The sequence below is a fragment of the Rhinoderma darwinii genome, chromosome 2, assembly GCF_050947455.1.
Source record: "Rhinoderma darwinii isolate aRhiDar2 chromosome 2, aRhiDar2.hap1, whole genome shotgun sequence".
Classification (NCBI taxonomy): Eukaryota; Metazoa; Chordata; class Amphibia; order Anura; family Rhinodermatidae; genus Rhinoderma; species Rhinoderma darwinii.
The window spans coordinates 149,112,849-149,129,229 of record NC_134688.1 but is presented as its reverse complement, the minus strand read 5'-3'; the positions used below and the strand labels follow the sequence as shown (position 1 = coordinate 149,129,229).

At 40.3% G+C, this 16,381-nt stretch overlaps 1 protein-coding gene across 15 annotated transcripts in view; it reads left to right on the top strand.

The window, feature by feature from the left end:
• MYCBP2 (MYC binding protein 2) overlaps positions 1-16,381 on the top strand; it is a 291,950-nt gene that overhangs the window by 92,162 nt on the left and 183,407 nt on the right. For all 15 annotated transcript variants that reach the window (XM_075852355.1, XM_075852367.1, XM_075852366.1 and 12 more), the window contains 4 exons: positions 10,280-10,399; positions 12,816-12,897; positions 14,346-14,463; positions 15,217-15,421. In XM_075852355.1, coding sequence (XP_075708470.1) covers positions 10,280-10,399; positions 12,816-12,897; positions 14,346-14,463; positions 15,217-15,421 — 525 coding nt within the window. The remainder of the gene's footprint in view (positions 1-10,279; positions 10,400-12,815; positions 12,898-14,345; positions 14,464-15,216; positions 15,422-16,381) is intronic.

The following is a 16,381-nucleotide window of genomic DNA, read 5'->3' as shown; positions in this document are numbered from 1 at the left end:
TTCAAATGACTAATATCACCTTCATCTAATGTGCAAGAAACAATGTATGGTCATGGGACTGGGAATTACATTTAACGTCTAAAGAGCACTTATCAGTTTTTGGCAGATCTAGAGAGAACTGGAAAAGATCTCTTGCATAGCCTAAATCCTCAATTTTAGTTAATTACTTTTCTATTTTTTTAGTGGAAAATGTAAAAATCAATGATGCAGGGGCACTCAGCCTCTGAAAGCTAAATAAGTCATTTGCTATGGCAAAGAAAGTTTGAAGCCTAAATAGATGCATATTTGTTAATTAAAGGGAAAGTTCACCTTTTTAAAGCTAACCATACACATAGGACTTTGATAATCCAGAATGCGATCGCGCCAGCAACATAATAGAGTAAACTGACCGATCAGTGAGTCAGTGTTTTTATTTTTTTATTTTATTTTTTTTAAACTGACTCTCTGGTGCCTGTGCAAAGTGGTAAATGATGGACCAATCATGCTATACACTTGGTAGGTTCGGTTGACAATGGACGAAATGTTCCAATTTGGCTAACCATACTCTTGGCAGACAGAAGTCGAACGATAGTTTGTGTTAATCTTGCAAACGATAGTCGGCCGAAATAGACAAAGTTGGCCTTTTCGGACGTCTTAAACCCCTTAAGGTCGCAGCCTAGTTTGGGCCATAAGGCTCAGCCCATTTTTCAAATCTGACATATTTCACTTAATGTGGTAATAACTTCGGAATGCTTAAACCTATCCAAGCGATTCTGAGATTGTTTTCTCGTGAGACATTGGGCTTTGTTAGTGGTAAAATTTTGTCGATATATATATTCAGTGTTTATTGGTGAAAAATTGCAAAATTTAGAGAAAATTTTGAAAAAATAGAATTTTTCTGAATTTAAATGCATCTGCTTGTAAAACAGATGGTTATACTACCAAAAATAGTTACTAGTTCACATTTCCCATATGTCTACTTGCCGATTGCCATCGTTTTTTGAACATTCTTTTAATTTTCTTGGACGTTACAAGGCTTAGAACATAAACCGCAATTTCTCATATTTTTAAGAAAATTTCAAAAGCCTTTTTTTTAAGGTGCCTGTTCAGTTCTGAAGTGGCTTTGAGGGGCCTATGTATTAGAAACCCCCATAAAACACCATTTTAAAAACTAGACCCCTCAAAGTATTCAAAACCGCATTTAGAAGTTTTTTTTAACCCTTTATGCATTTCACAGGAATCAAAGTGGATGTGAAATTTGCAAATTTAATTTTTCTTGCTGAATTTAAATTTTATTCAATTTTTTTCTGTAACACAGAAGGTTTTACCAGAGAAACACTACTAAATATGTATTGCCCAGATTCTGCAGTTTTTAGAAATGTCCAACATGTGTGCTCGTGGACTAAAACACAAGCCCCAGAACAAAGAAGCACCTAGTGCATTTTGGGGCCTCTTTTTTTATTAGAATATATTTTAGGCAGCATGCCAGGTTGCAAGAGGTGTTGAGGTGCCGAAACAGTAGGAATCCCCCAAAACTGACCCCATTTTGGAAACTACACCCCACTAGGAGTTGATTTATGGTTGTTGTTACCATTTTGACCCACAGTTTTTACATAGCACATATTTGAATTGGGCTGTGAAATTTAAAAAATGAATTTTCTTTCCAATAAAATGTAATTTTTCATCAACATTTCTTATTTTCACAGGGAACAAAATACATCATTTTGTTGCCCAATTTCTCCTGAGTGCAGGAAACTACACCCCTCAAGGAATTCATTTATGGTTGTTGTGACCATTTAGACCCCACAGTTTTTACACAGAATTTATTTGAATTGGGCTGTGTATTAACAAAAATGTAATTTTTTTCCAATGAGATGTCATTTTGGCTAAAAAATTAAAATTTTCACAAGGAATAAAATACCCCATTTTCTTGCCCAATTTGTCCTGAGTGCGGCAATATCCCAGTTGTGGTGATAAACTGCCGTTTGGGCCCATGGGGGGGAGGCTCAAGGAAAGGACCACCATTTTGCCTACTGGGGATTTTCTGGTGCTAAGTCATGTATGCAGAAGCCCCTGAGGTACCAGTACAGTTGAAACCCCCGAGAAGTGACCCCGTTTTAAAAACTACACCCCTTAAGACATTCATCTAGAGGTGTAGTGAGCATTCACCCCATAAACTGTAATGTGGATTGTCCCGGGTATGGCAATACCCTCCAATGTGGCTGTTAACAGCTGCCTGGGCACACAGCAGGGCCCAGAAGGGAAAGATGAGCGGGATAAGCTGTGCAGAGTGCATCAGGGTAAGTAAAACTGGGGTAGATTAAAAATCAAGGGATGTATGATAAATTTTAAAACACTCTTTCATACAGAGCCCTGGTTTTTCGAGACACGTGTCACATTGGTATATTGTGTCCTTCCTTATCCCCCTCTTATAGCAGACTTTGCACCTCTTTTGACTTTTTCCCTTCTTGCCAGTTTGGGGAACTTCTCCTGGAAAGTGTTGCCCTGGTACGATGCGTGTGTCCTCGCTTCCAGAAGTACTGGGTGTCCCCCTTCTTGGTCCCTAAAGATTAGGTTCTTGATAGCCACCTCTTGAAATTCCAGGAAAGTACCCCTCTGGCAGTACATAGACGTAGCACGTACGCATTGTACAATGCCATCTGTTCGATTTGCACGGCCAGCTTCTTATACCACACCGCATGGCGCTGTAGGGCTTCAGGACTTGATCTGACAAGTCCACCGCTCCCATGTACCTATTGTAGTCCAGGATGCAGTCTGGTTTGGGGGTCTCTGTACTGGTACCTCGTACTGGCACATGGGTACTGATGTGGCCATGTATTATTGTCAATACAAGGACAACTCTCTTGTCCTTGTACTTGACTCACAATATGTTCCTGCTAGAATGTGCCCTGCTCTCACCCCTTCTGAGTGTTTGCCCAAGCAGTGTTTTAGGGAGGCCTCTCATATTTTTTTCTAGCAGTGCCGCATGCCACAGTACTTCTGGAAGCGAGGCATTTGAAGAGTGGGACACTGGTATAAAAATTATCCAGGTACAGGTGGTAACCCTGGTCCAGCAGCGGGTGCACCAAATCCTGACAATTTTTGCATTAACTCCCAGTAAGGGGGGGGGGCATTCTGGGGGCTGAATACTGGTGTCCTTCCCTTCATATATCCTAAATTTGTAAGTATACCCCGATGCACTCTCGCACAGCTTATACATCTTCACGCCATACCTCGCCCTCTTGCTCGGCAGGTACTGGCGGAATTGAAGCCTCCCTTTTTAAAATGTACCATGGACTCATCAATAGAAATGCAATTCTCGGGGGGGGGGGGGGTGTATGCTTGGGAAAACCGGGCACTGAAATGGTCTAATAGGGGTCTCCGTTTATACAAACGGTTAAAACTGGGGTAATCTCGGGGTGGGCACAGTTCATTGTCAGTATAAAGTAAGAAGCGAGGAATTACCTCCCTATACATTAGAAACCTCTATCAAACACCTCATTTTAGAAACTAGAGGCATCAAAGTATTGACAACAGCATTTAGAAAGTTTATTAAGCCTTTAGGTGTTTTATAGGAATTTAGAGCAAAGTAGAGGTGAAATTTACATTTATTTTTTTTTGTCAGAAAATCCTTTTTATTCCATTTTTTTTTTCCCCCTGTAAAACAGAAGGTTTTACCAGAGAAATGCAGCCCAATACTTATTGCCCAGATTCTTCAGTTTTGAGAAATATCCCACATGTGGCCCTAGTGTGATAATGGACTGAAGCACCGGCCTCGGAAGCGAAGGAGCACTTAGTGGATTATGAGGCCTCCTTTTTGTTAGGCACCATGTCCGGTTTGAAGAGGTCTTGTGGTGCCAAAACAGTGGAAACCCTACAAAAGTTACCCTATTTTGGAAACTATACCCCTTGAGGAATTCATTGTAGTTTTCATGGGGTGCATGCAACTTTTTGATCACCTAAAAATTGTACTGATTGAAACTGCAGTTCGTTACGCAAAAAACAAGTCCTCATACTTGATGGAAAAATAAAGTTATGGCTCTTAGAATAATTTAACACAAAAAGTAAATGATTTATTACAAAAAGTATTTTATTGTGCAAACGATATAAGACATAAAAAAAACTAACATATGGTATCGCCGTAATTGTATCGCCCTGCAGAATAAAGTGAATGTCATTTATAGCGCACGGTGAATGCTGTAAAAAAATAGAATAAAAAAACAATAGTAAAATTGCTGTTTTTTAGTCACCACGCCTTTTAAAAATATAATAAAAACTGGTGACTAAAAACAGCAATTCTACTATTTGTTTTATTCTATTTTTTTACAGCGTTCACCGTGCACTATAAATGACACATTCACTTTATTCTGCGGGGCGATACGATTATGGCGATACCATATGTTTATAGTTTTTTTTTATGTCTTATGGCGTTTGCACAATAAAATACTTTTTGTAATAAATCATTTACTTTTTGTGTTAAATTATTCTAAGAGCCAGAATTTTTTTATTTTTCCATCAATAAAGCCGTGCGAGGACTTGTTTTTTGCGTAACGAACTGCAGTTCCAATCAGTATTTTTAGGTACATGCAACTTTTTGATCTCTTTTTATTCCATTTTTTAGGAGGTGAAGTGACCAAAAAATTGTGATTCTGGTATGGTTTATTAATATTTTCTTTTATGGCGTTCACCGTGCGGGATAAATAACAAAATAATTTTGTAGTTCGGGCCGTTATGGACGCAGCGATACCAATTATGTATAGTTTATTTGTTTATTTTAATAATAATAGACTGATAAGTAAAAATCCCCCCCTTTTCCCCTATCACTTTTAAAACTTTTATTTTCACACTTTTTTTTTTTTTTTCCTTTGTTTTTCCTTTTTTACTTTGTCCCACTAGGGGACTTGAGGGCAGGAGGCCCTGATCGCAATTTCAATACACTGCACTACATGCGTAGTGTATTGGAGCTGTCAGCTACTCACTGACAGCAAGCATAGTAGGTCCTGACTTTGTCAGGACCCACTAGGCTACCGTCGATGGCGTAGCCAGAATCCATTGTTAGGACTCTGGTTGCCATAGTAGCCATCGCCGCCCACTATCATGTAGCGGGGCGTCAATGCCGGTTTAACCCCTAAGAAGCCGCAATCGCTATTGAACCCGGCTTCTGAGGGGTTAATCTGCAGGGACCACCGCGATCGGTCCCTGCACACTGAGCTGTGATAGCCTGCTGTCGGAAACAGCAGCTATCACAGCTCATGAATGCGCCCTGCGCGAACGGGGCCGTGTTTCATCCATGACATACTATTATGTCATGGAGCGCGACGGATGCAGTTACCATGACAATAGTATGTCCTGGAGCGTTAAGGGGTTAATCTTGTGTATGGCCAGCTTAACACTGAAACCGAATTTACCGTCTATAGCAAAATATAAAAAATGTCTACAATCATGGATTCTTGGTTTGTGCCGTTTATTGTCAGTAGTTTTTTTTTTTTTTTAATCTATTTTTTTATTCAAATACAGCATGCTGATGGTATGGCGGTTTTTTGTTTCCACACTTTTCTCCATAAGAATATAACTTCAAAAACGCATGTACAAAAAGACACAATTTTAAAAAAGGACACTAAAAATGCTTTAAACTACAGGCGTCTTTAAAATGTCACTCGCATCCCTGCATTATGGCCCATTGAAAATTCCTTAGAGTTTGTCACCACATTATAAGTGCCCTATATTGTACGTGATGTGATCGGCGCTGTAATGCCCTGTATTAGCTTTATGCTAATGAGTTTCTCAATGGACAACTTTACTATATGACCAAGTGGGCGTTGTACAGAGGAGTGTATGACGCTGACCAATCAGTGACCAATCAGTGTCATACACTTCTCCCCATTCATTTACACAGCACATAGCGATATAGCTATATCGCAATGTGCAGCCACATAAACACACTATAACGTTACTGCAGTGTCCTGACAATAAATATAAATTACCTCCAGCCAGGACGTGATGTGTATTCAGAATTCTGACACTTCGCTAATACAATCCTGACACTACAGCATAGCAAGAGTAATCTCACGATATTATGATGTAACCTGTCATTTCAAACGAGATTAGGCTTGCCTTGCTGTAAATATCCCAGAGATGCTACAGAAGTGACAGGATTCCGAATACACATCACGCCCTGGCTGGAGGTAAAGTAATGTATATTCACTGTCCGGACACTGCAGTAACGTTAATGTGTGTGTATGTGGCTGCACATAGCGATATAGCTATATCGCTATATGCAGTGTAAATGAATGGGGAGAAGTGTATGATGCTGATTGGTCACTGATTGGTCAGCGTCATACACTCCTCTGTACAACGCCCACTTGGTCATATAGTAAAACACGCCCAGTTGTCCATTAAGAAACTCATTAGCATAAAGTTAAAATAGGTCATAACTCCGTCAAAAATGATCGTTTTTCTAAATAAAAAACACTGCTGTAATCTACATTACAGCGCCGATCACATCATGTACAAGATAGGGAACGTATAATGTGGTGACAGTCTCTTTAAACTTAGACTTCTGTAGTCCGCCTCCCAGAGCAGATCTTGGGGTCCTTACCAGAGAACTCCCTTTTCTCCTAGGAGTTGTATAAGCTCAGCTGCATTCTTAGCTGCAGGTCCTAACATCTGCTTTAATTGATTTACATCAGAAGTCTGGGGCTGAAGTGTTCGCAGCCGTGAGTAGAATTTTTTTCTTGGTGAAACTCAAATATGTTTCTTTGCAGTATAAATTGTGTACATATATTCACAATTTTATAATTGATAGCTTTTATTTTAATGCATCATAACGCTGACAGTGCTATATGCAGGGTAGGATGTGTAGCTGGACTATGCAAGTGGTGAAATCAACAGTTTAATGCCCCCGGCGCTCTGGTCGCAAATGCTCTGAAGTGGCCCCTTGATCAAGTTGTCCAGGTTTTCCTCACTGAACGCTGCCATGAGTGAATTTCTAGCGGGCTCCTTATTGGACACTAGAGCCAAGAGGTCACAGAGCAAATGGGAAGGACTGCAAGCGTTCAGTAAGGGGTGCCTCGAGCACTTGAACAACAAGGGGTCTCCGCCGAAACACTTGCGAACACGGCGCTGGGGGCAATAAAACGCTGATTTCTTTGTTATGCAACTTGCATGACTGACACCACAAGTATAGTTACGCTACTCTGCCCACCCTGTGTATAGGGCTGTAAGCTGTTCTGAAGATTTAAACCTGCTTGCATTCACTTTAATGTAGCAAAGTTGTATAAGGCCCTATTCACATCTGCACCAGAGGCTCCGTTGCAGCTTCCCTCATTTTTGCTGGATAAAATAGCAGCTGAAACCGTGCTATTTTGTCCTGCAAAATGACAAACTCTGAGGGATACTCGACAGAACAATAGGTTTCCGTAATGCGACGGATCTGGCGCTTCCGATCTTCTCGTTGTTCTGCTCCTATGGCAGAGCAGAACAATGGAAACCGGAACGCAGATGTGAACACCGCAGAAATGGTATGTTAGAAGGAACCTGTATTTTGTAAATTGTCCACATCTGTCCCATGATGCAAGAATTGAGCCATGCCAGAAGCTTTTCTTTTCTTTTTTTTTTTTTTTTTTTAAACTATTACGTTTATCAAATAGACAAAAAATATATAGATTTCTATGTTCTACCTTGTAATTCTTCTAGAATAATTTAGCAGTGTAATTGAATAAAATGGAAAACCTGATTTAACGGTTTACCCCCTTAACAATGGTATTAACTTTTGTCTGTTTCCACTTCTGCCATTTTCCATTTTCCCCATCACTCCTTTTGTAGGTGTTGCTCGTAACTCTAATCTGGAACTTCTGTATTCTTGTCGAGCTGCATTTTTTATTCTAACTCTTTAATTCATAATTCAATAAGATACAATTTTTGATATTTTTTTTTAATCTATTTTTCTTCCTGCAATGCTGAATAGTGTTTTTAAAGGATGTCCGCTTTTGAAAATTTTTATTGCTCCATTGCATGTAAAATAAAAAAAAGCAGCAACTTTACAAGTCGTCTTGATGACCAATTCTGTATAATTGTATGTATACCGGATCTGTGTGTCTTTATGCCTTACTGTAAGGCCACATGCACACGATGCGTATTAGGCCTTATTCACACGAGCATGTTTCTCATCAGTGTGCTGTGCGACTATTCTACAATTCTATGGGGTTATTCACACACCCGTTTTCTTTCACGGAGCATGTGTCCTTTTCTAGAAACTCGCTGCATTTCCTATTCTGGTCCGTTATTGCAGACCAAACTCGCTGATGTCTGTGGGTGCATGAAAAAAAAAAAACGCACAGGGACAACATCTATGTGCTGTCTGTTTTTTATGCATCAGTTGGTAAAGAAATGCAGAGAAAAAATTAAATGTGAAACCAGGAAGTGCATGCTGAGGAAAAACGGATGACGCAAACCACACTAGTGCAACGCGGACAGTCATATACATGAAAAACAGACCGTTTTTTTGTGGACACAAAACTGCCACGCTCGTGTGAATGAGGCCTTATGTGCAGGTTTTCCTTCTGCAAATCCACAGAGTATTACGGTACCGGTACAAGTATATGAGATTTGCAGTAACCTCATCTACACGGTGCAGAATTGTATCTGACAAGTTTTTTTTTTATTTTAAAACCCCAAAACCGCATGTATCCACACCTAAAAACACACAAAAAAAAATGCAATAATTTTGTATTTGAGGCCCCATGCACGTGACTATTTTTCATCCATGATTACGGACCCGTTCATTTCTATTGTCCATGGACACCTTTCTGTATTTTTACGGATGGGTATCCGTGCATAAAAAAGTTACTTGTCCTATTGTCCGTAATTACGGCACGGACTCTACCATAGAAGCCTATGCCCGCTTCCGTAAATACAGATGGCCACAGATGTGCATCCATAAACCGTCCCGGTTTATGAAAGTGCTGCTATGTAACCTGTTGGTGGCATAATTTGCAGCCTCTTTTTTTTTTTTTTTTTTTTTTTTTTTTTTTTTTTTTTTTTTTTTTTTTTTTTTTACTGATTCGTATATACGGATCACATACAGATGCACTATGGACTGTATTTGCGCATACTGTTCTGTGTATACGGTTGAGTTGCGTTTGACTACGGATCCGTATTTACGCCTAGATGAAAATATGGTCGTGTGAATGGGGACTTACCTGTAGAATTACCTGCATATTACGCACATAGCCTAAGGCTCCATCCACATGACCATAAAAATCATCCGTAATTACGGTCCACAATTACGTACCCATTCACTCTTATTGTCCACGGACACCTTCCCGTTTATTTACGTTCTCCCATACTTTGTATAGGTGCATGGGCCAAGAATGCGGGCCGCTTGCCGTGCCCACAATCGTAGCCTGTGATTACGGGCTCAGCTGTGTACATGGGTCCTCAGGCTGGATTTACATAGGACCGTAATGCTGCAGATTTTTCGTGCACAATTTCCATGCGGAAAATCCACAGCAGATTACAGTCCCATCCATGTGGAAGAGATTTGAACAAATCTCATCCACATGCTGCTGAACATTTTCCGGACGGGAATCTGAGCATTGGACAGATTTTCAAAATTGCTGCATGCTCAGTCTGCTTTGGCTGTGCCTGACTATTTCAGCCCCATAATACGCATTTAACACATGCACGTTTAACGCAGCATTCCCGTGCCATGTGAATCCAGTCTTGGTAGTCTGGTCCCGAAGTCACGTGTTACACTCCCACACCTTTTACTCGTCTGTAAGTTTCCAAAAAAAGAGGAGCAGAGTGGCGCATGACCGCAGGATCGTAATACAGCATGTTTGTAGTCTCTAAATCATGGAGGCACACAGGAGTTTAATACACAAAACAGGCTTTTTGTAGCGTGACTTGTTTTTTGTTTTTTTTTGTTTTTTTAATTTCGGATGCTTTGGAGCAATGAAAATAAATTTGTTGTAAAGTTCTTATAGTCCTTACATTTTTTATTTTTTTTTCCATCACGGATTGCCATAACATTGTCTTCCAGAAGATAGAGATTTTGTGTATATTTCTTTACACTTTAGTTTACTCGAAGCCTCTTCTATGCACACGATGGAGAGTTCACAGATGGTGCTTGTTAACATGTTTATCATCGCTCACTCCTACTTAAATATAGAACTTTCAATCCAGGGTTGTTCTGAACGTTCGTAGTGTGTGTGTAGCCCCTATAACTTCACAAAAAAAAAAAAAAAGCAACTACATTTTCTGAGGTTTTTCTCATGGTGTTTATTTGGATTTGTTGCAGATGAAGGCAGAGAACAAGGAGAGAAAGATGCCAGCAAAATCACGACTTACCCTCCTGGAACCGTTCGCTTCGACACTGAGCTTCGGGCTGTTCAAGTTAGCTGTGGGTTCCATCATTCAGGTACAGGTTCCATTCTTGTACTTTTGGAGTTGGTAGAAGCTGCACCAACGGGACGTTATGAAATGGAAAGGCTTGTCTGGCGTTCCCAGGTTCCAGAATGAAAATATCTAGGGAAAATAGCGATTTCTTGTCATAGTAACGTACCTAGAAAATGTAGGGCAAATTATTTAGTATAGGATTATATGTAGTAAACATGTTTAGTGGCTTTTAGGCTCAATGCACACAATGCGTATTATGTGAGGTTTTGCCGTGCATATTTTCGGGGCAGAAATTGACCTGCGATGCTTATTTTAGAATCTGCAGCATGTCAATTTATCTTGCGTTTCCGCTTGCGAATTGTATCTGCCAAGTGCTGTGAAAAATCGCACCAAAACCCGCAGCATGAAAACCCACCAAAATGTAAAAGCCGCACTGAAAAATCGCATGATTAGGTGCGGTTTTTACCTGCGTATTGGTGCGGTTTTAGTGCGTGTTTTCCGCAGCAATATGCGCAACGTGTTCATGTAGCCTTATAGCCTAAAAAAGGTCTTCCCACCTGGTACACTTATCTGGTAGTTCAGCTTTTTACTTAAATGGGTATGGGTTGCAATACCAGAGACAGCCCATAGACAATGGTGGTGCTGTTTCTGGGAAAAAAAGCAGACCTTTTTTCTAATCCTGAAATATTCTTTTAAAGAGAGATTGTTAAATTAGAGACAATGGGACACCCAACAATACAGTATAGCGGAGACTCCATCTTCCCAGCATGTTCGGATTTTGAAACTCTGCATGTTGATAGATGTGGAACCTGCACGTGACCAACTCAGAGTAACGAGCGCGATCCCGCTCGTTTAACCCGTTAAATGCCGCGATCAATAGCGACCGTGACATGTAGAGGACTAAAAACAGGGGGACGACCCCCAGTAACGTTCCAACGGCCCCCCTGCGGCGAGATGGGTGGGTGCCGTTAGTTGGTATGGCAGTCTGGGGGCCTGATGAAGGCTCCCAGGTCCGCCATTTTTGTACTCCTATGAAGTCCTGCCTCCGGCAGGGCTTCATATGAGACTCCGTATCCCAATAAACTACAATACATTAGTAGTATTGCAGTATATCGTGCAAGCGATCCAGCGATTGCTGGTTCAAGTACCCTAGGGGGACAAGTATAAAGAAAATAAAAAAAGTTGCCAAAAAGTGGTTTATAAAAAATTAAAAGTTAAAAAGTTAAAAAAAAAAAGCAATTTTCCCTCAAGCACAATGTTAAAAATTTAAAATAGCTGCTATTGACGCGTCCGTAAAGGTCTAAACTATTACAATATATCATTTAGTCCACACGGTGAATGCCATAAAAAAATTAAACCAATCAGAATTGCTGTTTTGTGGTCACTTCATCTCCCACAATAAATGTAATAAGTCTTGTGTACCCAAAATGGTATTAATAGAAAATACAGCTCGCCCCGCAAAAAATAAGCCCTCCTACTGCTAAAGCGACGGAAAAATTAGTAGTAAAACATAAAAAAAACCGATGCTGTAATCATACTGACCCACAGAATAATGCGAACATGCAGTTTTTACCGCACGGTGAACGCCGTCAAAACGAAAGCACCCAAAATATTGAGGAATCGCTGTTTTTTTTTTGTTTTTTCTATTCCACCTCACAAATAATTTTTTTCCAGTTTCCCACTACATCATATGGTACGATAAATGGTGCTGTGAAAATCTACAAATCATCCGGCAAAAACAAGCCCTCATACGGCTATATTGATGGAAAAATAAAAAAGTTACGGCTTTTGGAAGGTGGGGAGACAAAAACTAAAGTGAAAATCTGATAAATGGCTGTGGCGGGAAGGGATTAAACCATGAAGTTTTATTTACATAAGGAAAACCCTTAACTATTTTGATGGTTCACGCAGATTACAAATGAGAAAAAATGGTGGGAATAAGGATGGAACGCCAGTATGATTGTACGCATTGGGGCGGATTTACTCAGAATGGCGTTTCATACGCCAGTGTTCGCTATCTAATCTTAATAAATCTGTCATCTTTCCGTGGCCGTGCGCCACCCATCCCCCTCCAATTGGTCACAAAAGAAATAAATTGGACTCAAGTTGCAATTTTTAATTGCAACTTTTGGGCCTTTTGGCAATAACTGGAGTAGAAAGTATTCCCTCCATGAAGTTTTAGCCTCATTCACTAACAAAAAGAAGTCTCTTCATAAAATGTCAGATTCATGTCAATTCCTTTTAATTCTATGTTAATTGTGGATGAAAGCGTTCTCATTGTAAACCTCGATCTGTTTCATGGATTTACTTTAACTTTATTTCAATATTTCCTGTGGCTTTCGACCAATTATTAGACCTTGCTATATGCAGATCTTAGAATAACCCAAACACAATTTTGGTTTAGAATTGTTTTGTGAAGTTTTTCTTTCTTTTTATAGTGGTACTCATGGAGAATGGCGACGTTTATACTTTTGGCTACGGTCAACATGGACAGCTTGGGCATGGTGATGTTAGTTGTAGGCAAGTACAAAACATATTTTTTTGACCATTTCTTTATAAACGTATGTTCACAGATTTTTTTTGACGTGGAAACCGCGTCGCATAACTCGGCAAAAACTGACCGAAAATGCCTCCCATTGATTTCAATGGGAGGTGGAGGCGGTTTTCTCCCGCAAGCAGGAGAAAGAAGGGACATGCCCTATCTTCGGGCGTTTACGCCTCTGCCCTCCCATTGACATCAATGGGAGGCAGAGAAAGCGTATTTCGCTGTGTTTTATGCCCGCGGCGCTCAACGGCCGCAGGCGAAAAAACGCAGCGGAAATCGGTGTGCAGGGAGAGGAAAATCTGCCTCAAACTTCCAAACGGAATTTTGAGATAGAGTTTTTAGCAGGCGGAATTTCTGTGTGAACATAACCTCATGGTTTGATACTATCCATATGTATTTGCAGTGTGATTTTAGCCAAATGTTATAGCTGGTTAACTATGTTGCTGGCACCAGTGCGTGGAAAGTCTCCCTAGGAGATGGCACACGGTCACAGGGAATGCCCTTACATAGTTTCTGTAGCAAAATAATAAAACTTGCATAAGCTAATAAATATCTCTTCTAATGTAACTAGTGAAATACTATGCAGAGCAGCGGTTTCTATCGCCAGCGCTGCTGCTCTCACTGTAACTGGGGGCACACAGTTGTAGCCTTACTCAGCCAATTTGGAGGCTATAGGATGCGGTCTTTGGTCACCAGTTCAGCTAGCAAGTACACAAGTACGGTATATACAAAAACTTGGCACTCTCTCTAAGCTTTTTGTATATCTGTCCTTTAGTCAAATGCTTGTGCTTTCCCTACCTTCGTGGATTGTTTCTGCAGCAAAATTTCACGGTCTCAAATGATCCATTTCAAGGATGAATTTGTATTTCATTTTCTGTTTTGGCTATTGACTTGAGTTGTTCCCATCTTTATTTTATTTTTATTTTTTTTTAATTTTAATATATATATATTTTTTTTAGTATAATGGTATGCGTTGGCTTACTGACCCCAACTAACGCCATTTCCCATCAGAGGAATCCTATTGATATTAATATGGTCATTAATGGAAAGATCGTTTCTGGATAAACAATTGAGCAAAATATTTTTCTTTTGACGGCTTGCATTAGATTCAGTGGTTTGCGTATTTTATCGCCGGTTTACGCTGTATTTGCCTTGTAATTGCATGCGGTGGAATAGCTGAAAGCATAACACGTCCTCTACATTTCTCTTGTTTTTGATGTCTAGTGTTTCTCTGTCTCAAATGGAGACTGTTCATTCTGCACTCGCAGATATATTACAAAAAACACTTCTAATGCGTGAAACCAATCTCCACACTAGAAGGGTTAATCAATAATAATGCCCTTTTATGCAGTGACATATTCATTTATTTTGTGACATATTCAGGCAGTGCTATCCGTCTTTAAAATGGCTTTTGCTCTTGTAGGGGATGTCCAACGTTGGTACAGGCGCTTCCAGGACCCAGCACCCAAGTGACAGCTGGGAGTAATCACACCGCAGTCCTATTAATGGATGGGCAGGTCTTCACGTTTGGAAGTTTTTCAGTAAGTATTAGGCCAAGGTTACGCACAAACACTGGAAATTCCGCAGCATTTAACCAACAGAAATTCACATGCTGCAGATTGAGAATCTGCACCGCAGGTCCGTTTCCGCAAGACATTTCAGCATGGTTTTTTTTTTGTTCAAATCTCATCCACTTTCTTGCCTCTTGTAATACAACGCAAGACTTTCGCACAGAACTCTGCCGTATTTGGGCTGTGAACTTAACCCCACACATTACAGTAGCATGCAATTCAGTCTAAGGTTATGAAAGGTATAATTGGATCATGTTAAAATTGATAACCGATTAAGGCACCATTTTCCGAGAATGTATAAGGACAGTTTTGTGGCCACTTTTTTTTTTTTTTTTTTTTCTTTACCACCACGATGTTTGAACCCAGCCTAACAGAATTCTTTACTTCTGTGTGCAGCACATATGGCATTTTGCAACCTATATTTGCATCTTGTTCCTCTCAATCCTTCTGGGGCACTCCCAGTAATTAACATCTACAGGACCTTCAGCTAGGACTGTTCAGCGTTGTAGTCCATGTGACAAGCTGTGAATTGCGGTGCTTGACAGGTTCTTTGAAGAAGTTGATCAGCTTGATGCTAAATGCCCTGTTTTATATGTAATATTTGAATCACTGTTTTTATTTGGTTCATTTCCAAATAACAATTCCTAAAAGGATGAATGGTAATGAGTGTTTGTTACAAGTTGATATGTGATTATTGAGTCTGGAATATAATTTTACTTTCAGAAAGGACAGCTTGGAAGGCCCATCCTAGACATGCCTTACTGGAATGCAAAGCCTGCAGCGATGCCCAACATTGGCGCCAAGTATGGCAGAAAAGCGACATGGGTTGGTGCCAGTGGTGACCAGACCTTCTTGCGGATAGATGAAGCACTTATAAACTCTCATGTTTTGGCCACATCGGAAATCTTTGCAAGTCGACATATAATAGGTAAGTAGAAGATTATTTGTTTCAAATACCTGAGCTGTGGTTTAACCCCTTCCCGATATACGGCGCTGCCGGGAAGGTGTTCCCGCAAAGCGCAGTACAGTTACGTCGCAGTGATGGTGCGGGCTCAGAAGCAGAGCCGGCACCATCACTGCGGGGTGACAGCTGTATTATACAGCTGGCACCCTCCTGTAACTGCCTGGACAGGAGCTATTCTCCGATCCGGCAGATTAACCCCTCAGATGCTGCGCTCAATATTGCGCAGCATCTGATAGGTTTTAACCCGACCAGCAACCCAGTGACTCAATCGCTGGGTTGCTGTGGCAATCGGACGCCAGAAAATGGCGTCCGAGTCTGCCTTGTACGGGAGCCGATGAGGACCCGCCTGCGGCGTGTCCTCATAGGCTTGCTGTCAGTGAATAACTGACAGCGCTAATACACAGCACTACATATGTAGTGCAGTGTATTAGAGTAGCGATCGGGGCATCAGGCCCTCAAGTCCCCTAGTGGGACAAGTCAAAAAAGTAAAAAAATGTTAATAAAAATGTGGTAAAACAATAAAAACACACACTTTTCAAATAAAAATAAAGCTAAACTGACTTTTTTTTCCCATAGTAAGTCTTTTATTATGGGAAAAACCGTAAAAATTAAAAAAACAATACATAATTGGTATCGCCGCGTACGTAACGACCCAAACTACAAAACTATTATGTAATTTATCCCGCACGGTGAACGCCTTAAAAAAAAAATATGAAAAACCGCGCCAGAATCTTTGTTTTTAGGTCACATCTCCTTTCAAAAAAAGCTATAAAAAGTGATCAAAAAGTTACATTTACTCCAAAATAGTACTAATAAAAACAACAATCCGTCCCGCAAAAAATAATCCCTGACACCGCTTTGTGCACGCAAAAATAAAAAAGTTATGGGTCTTAGAATATGGAGAGACAGAAAACAAATGATTTT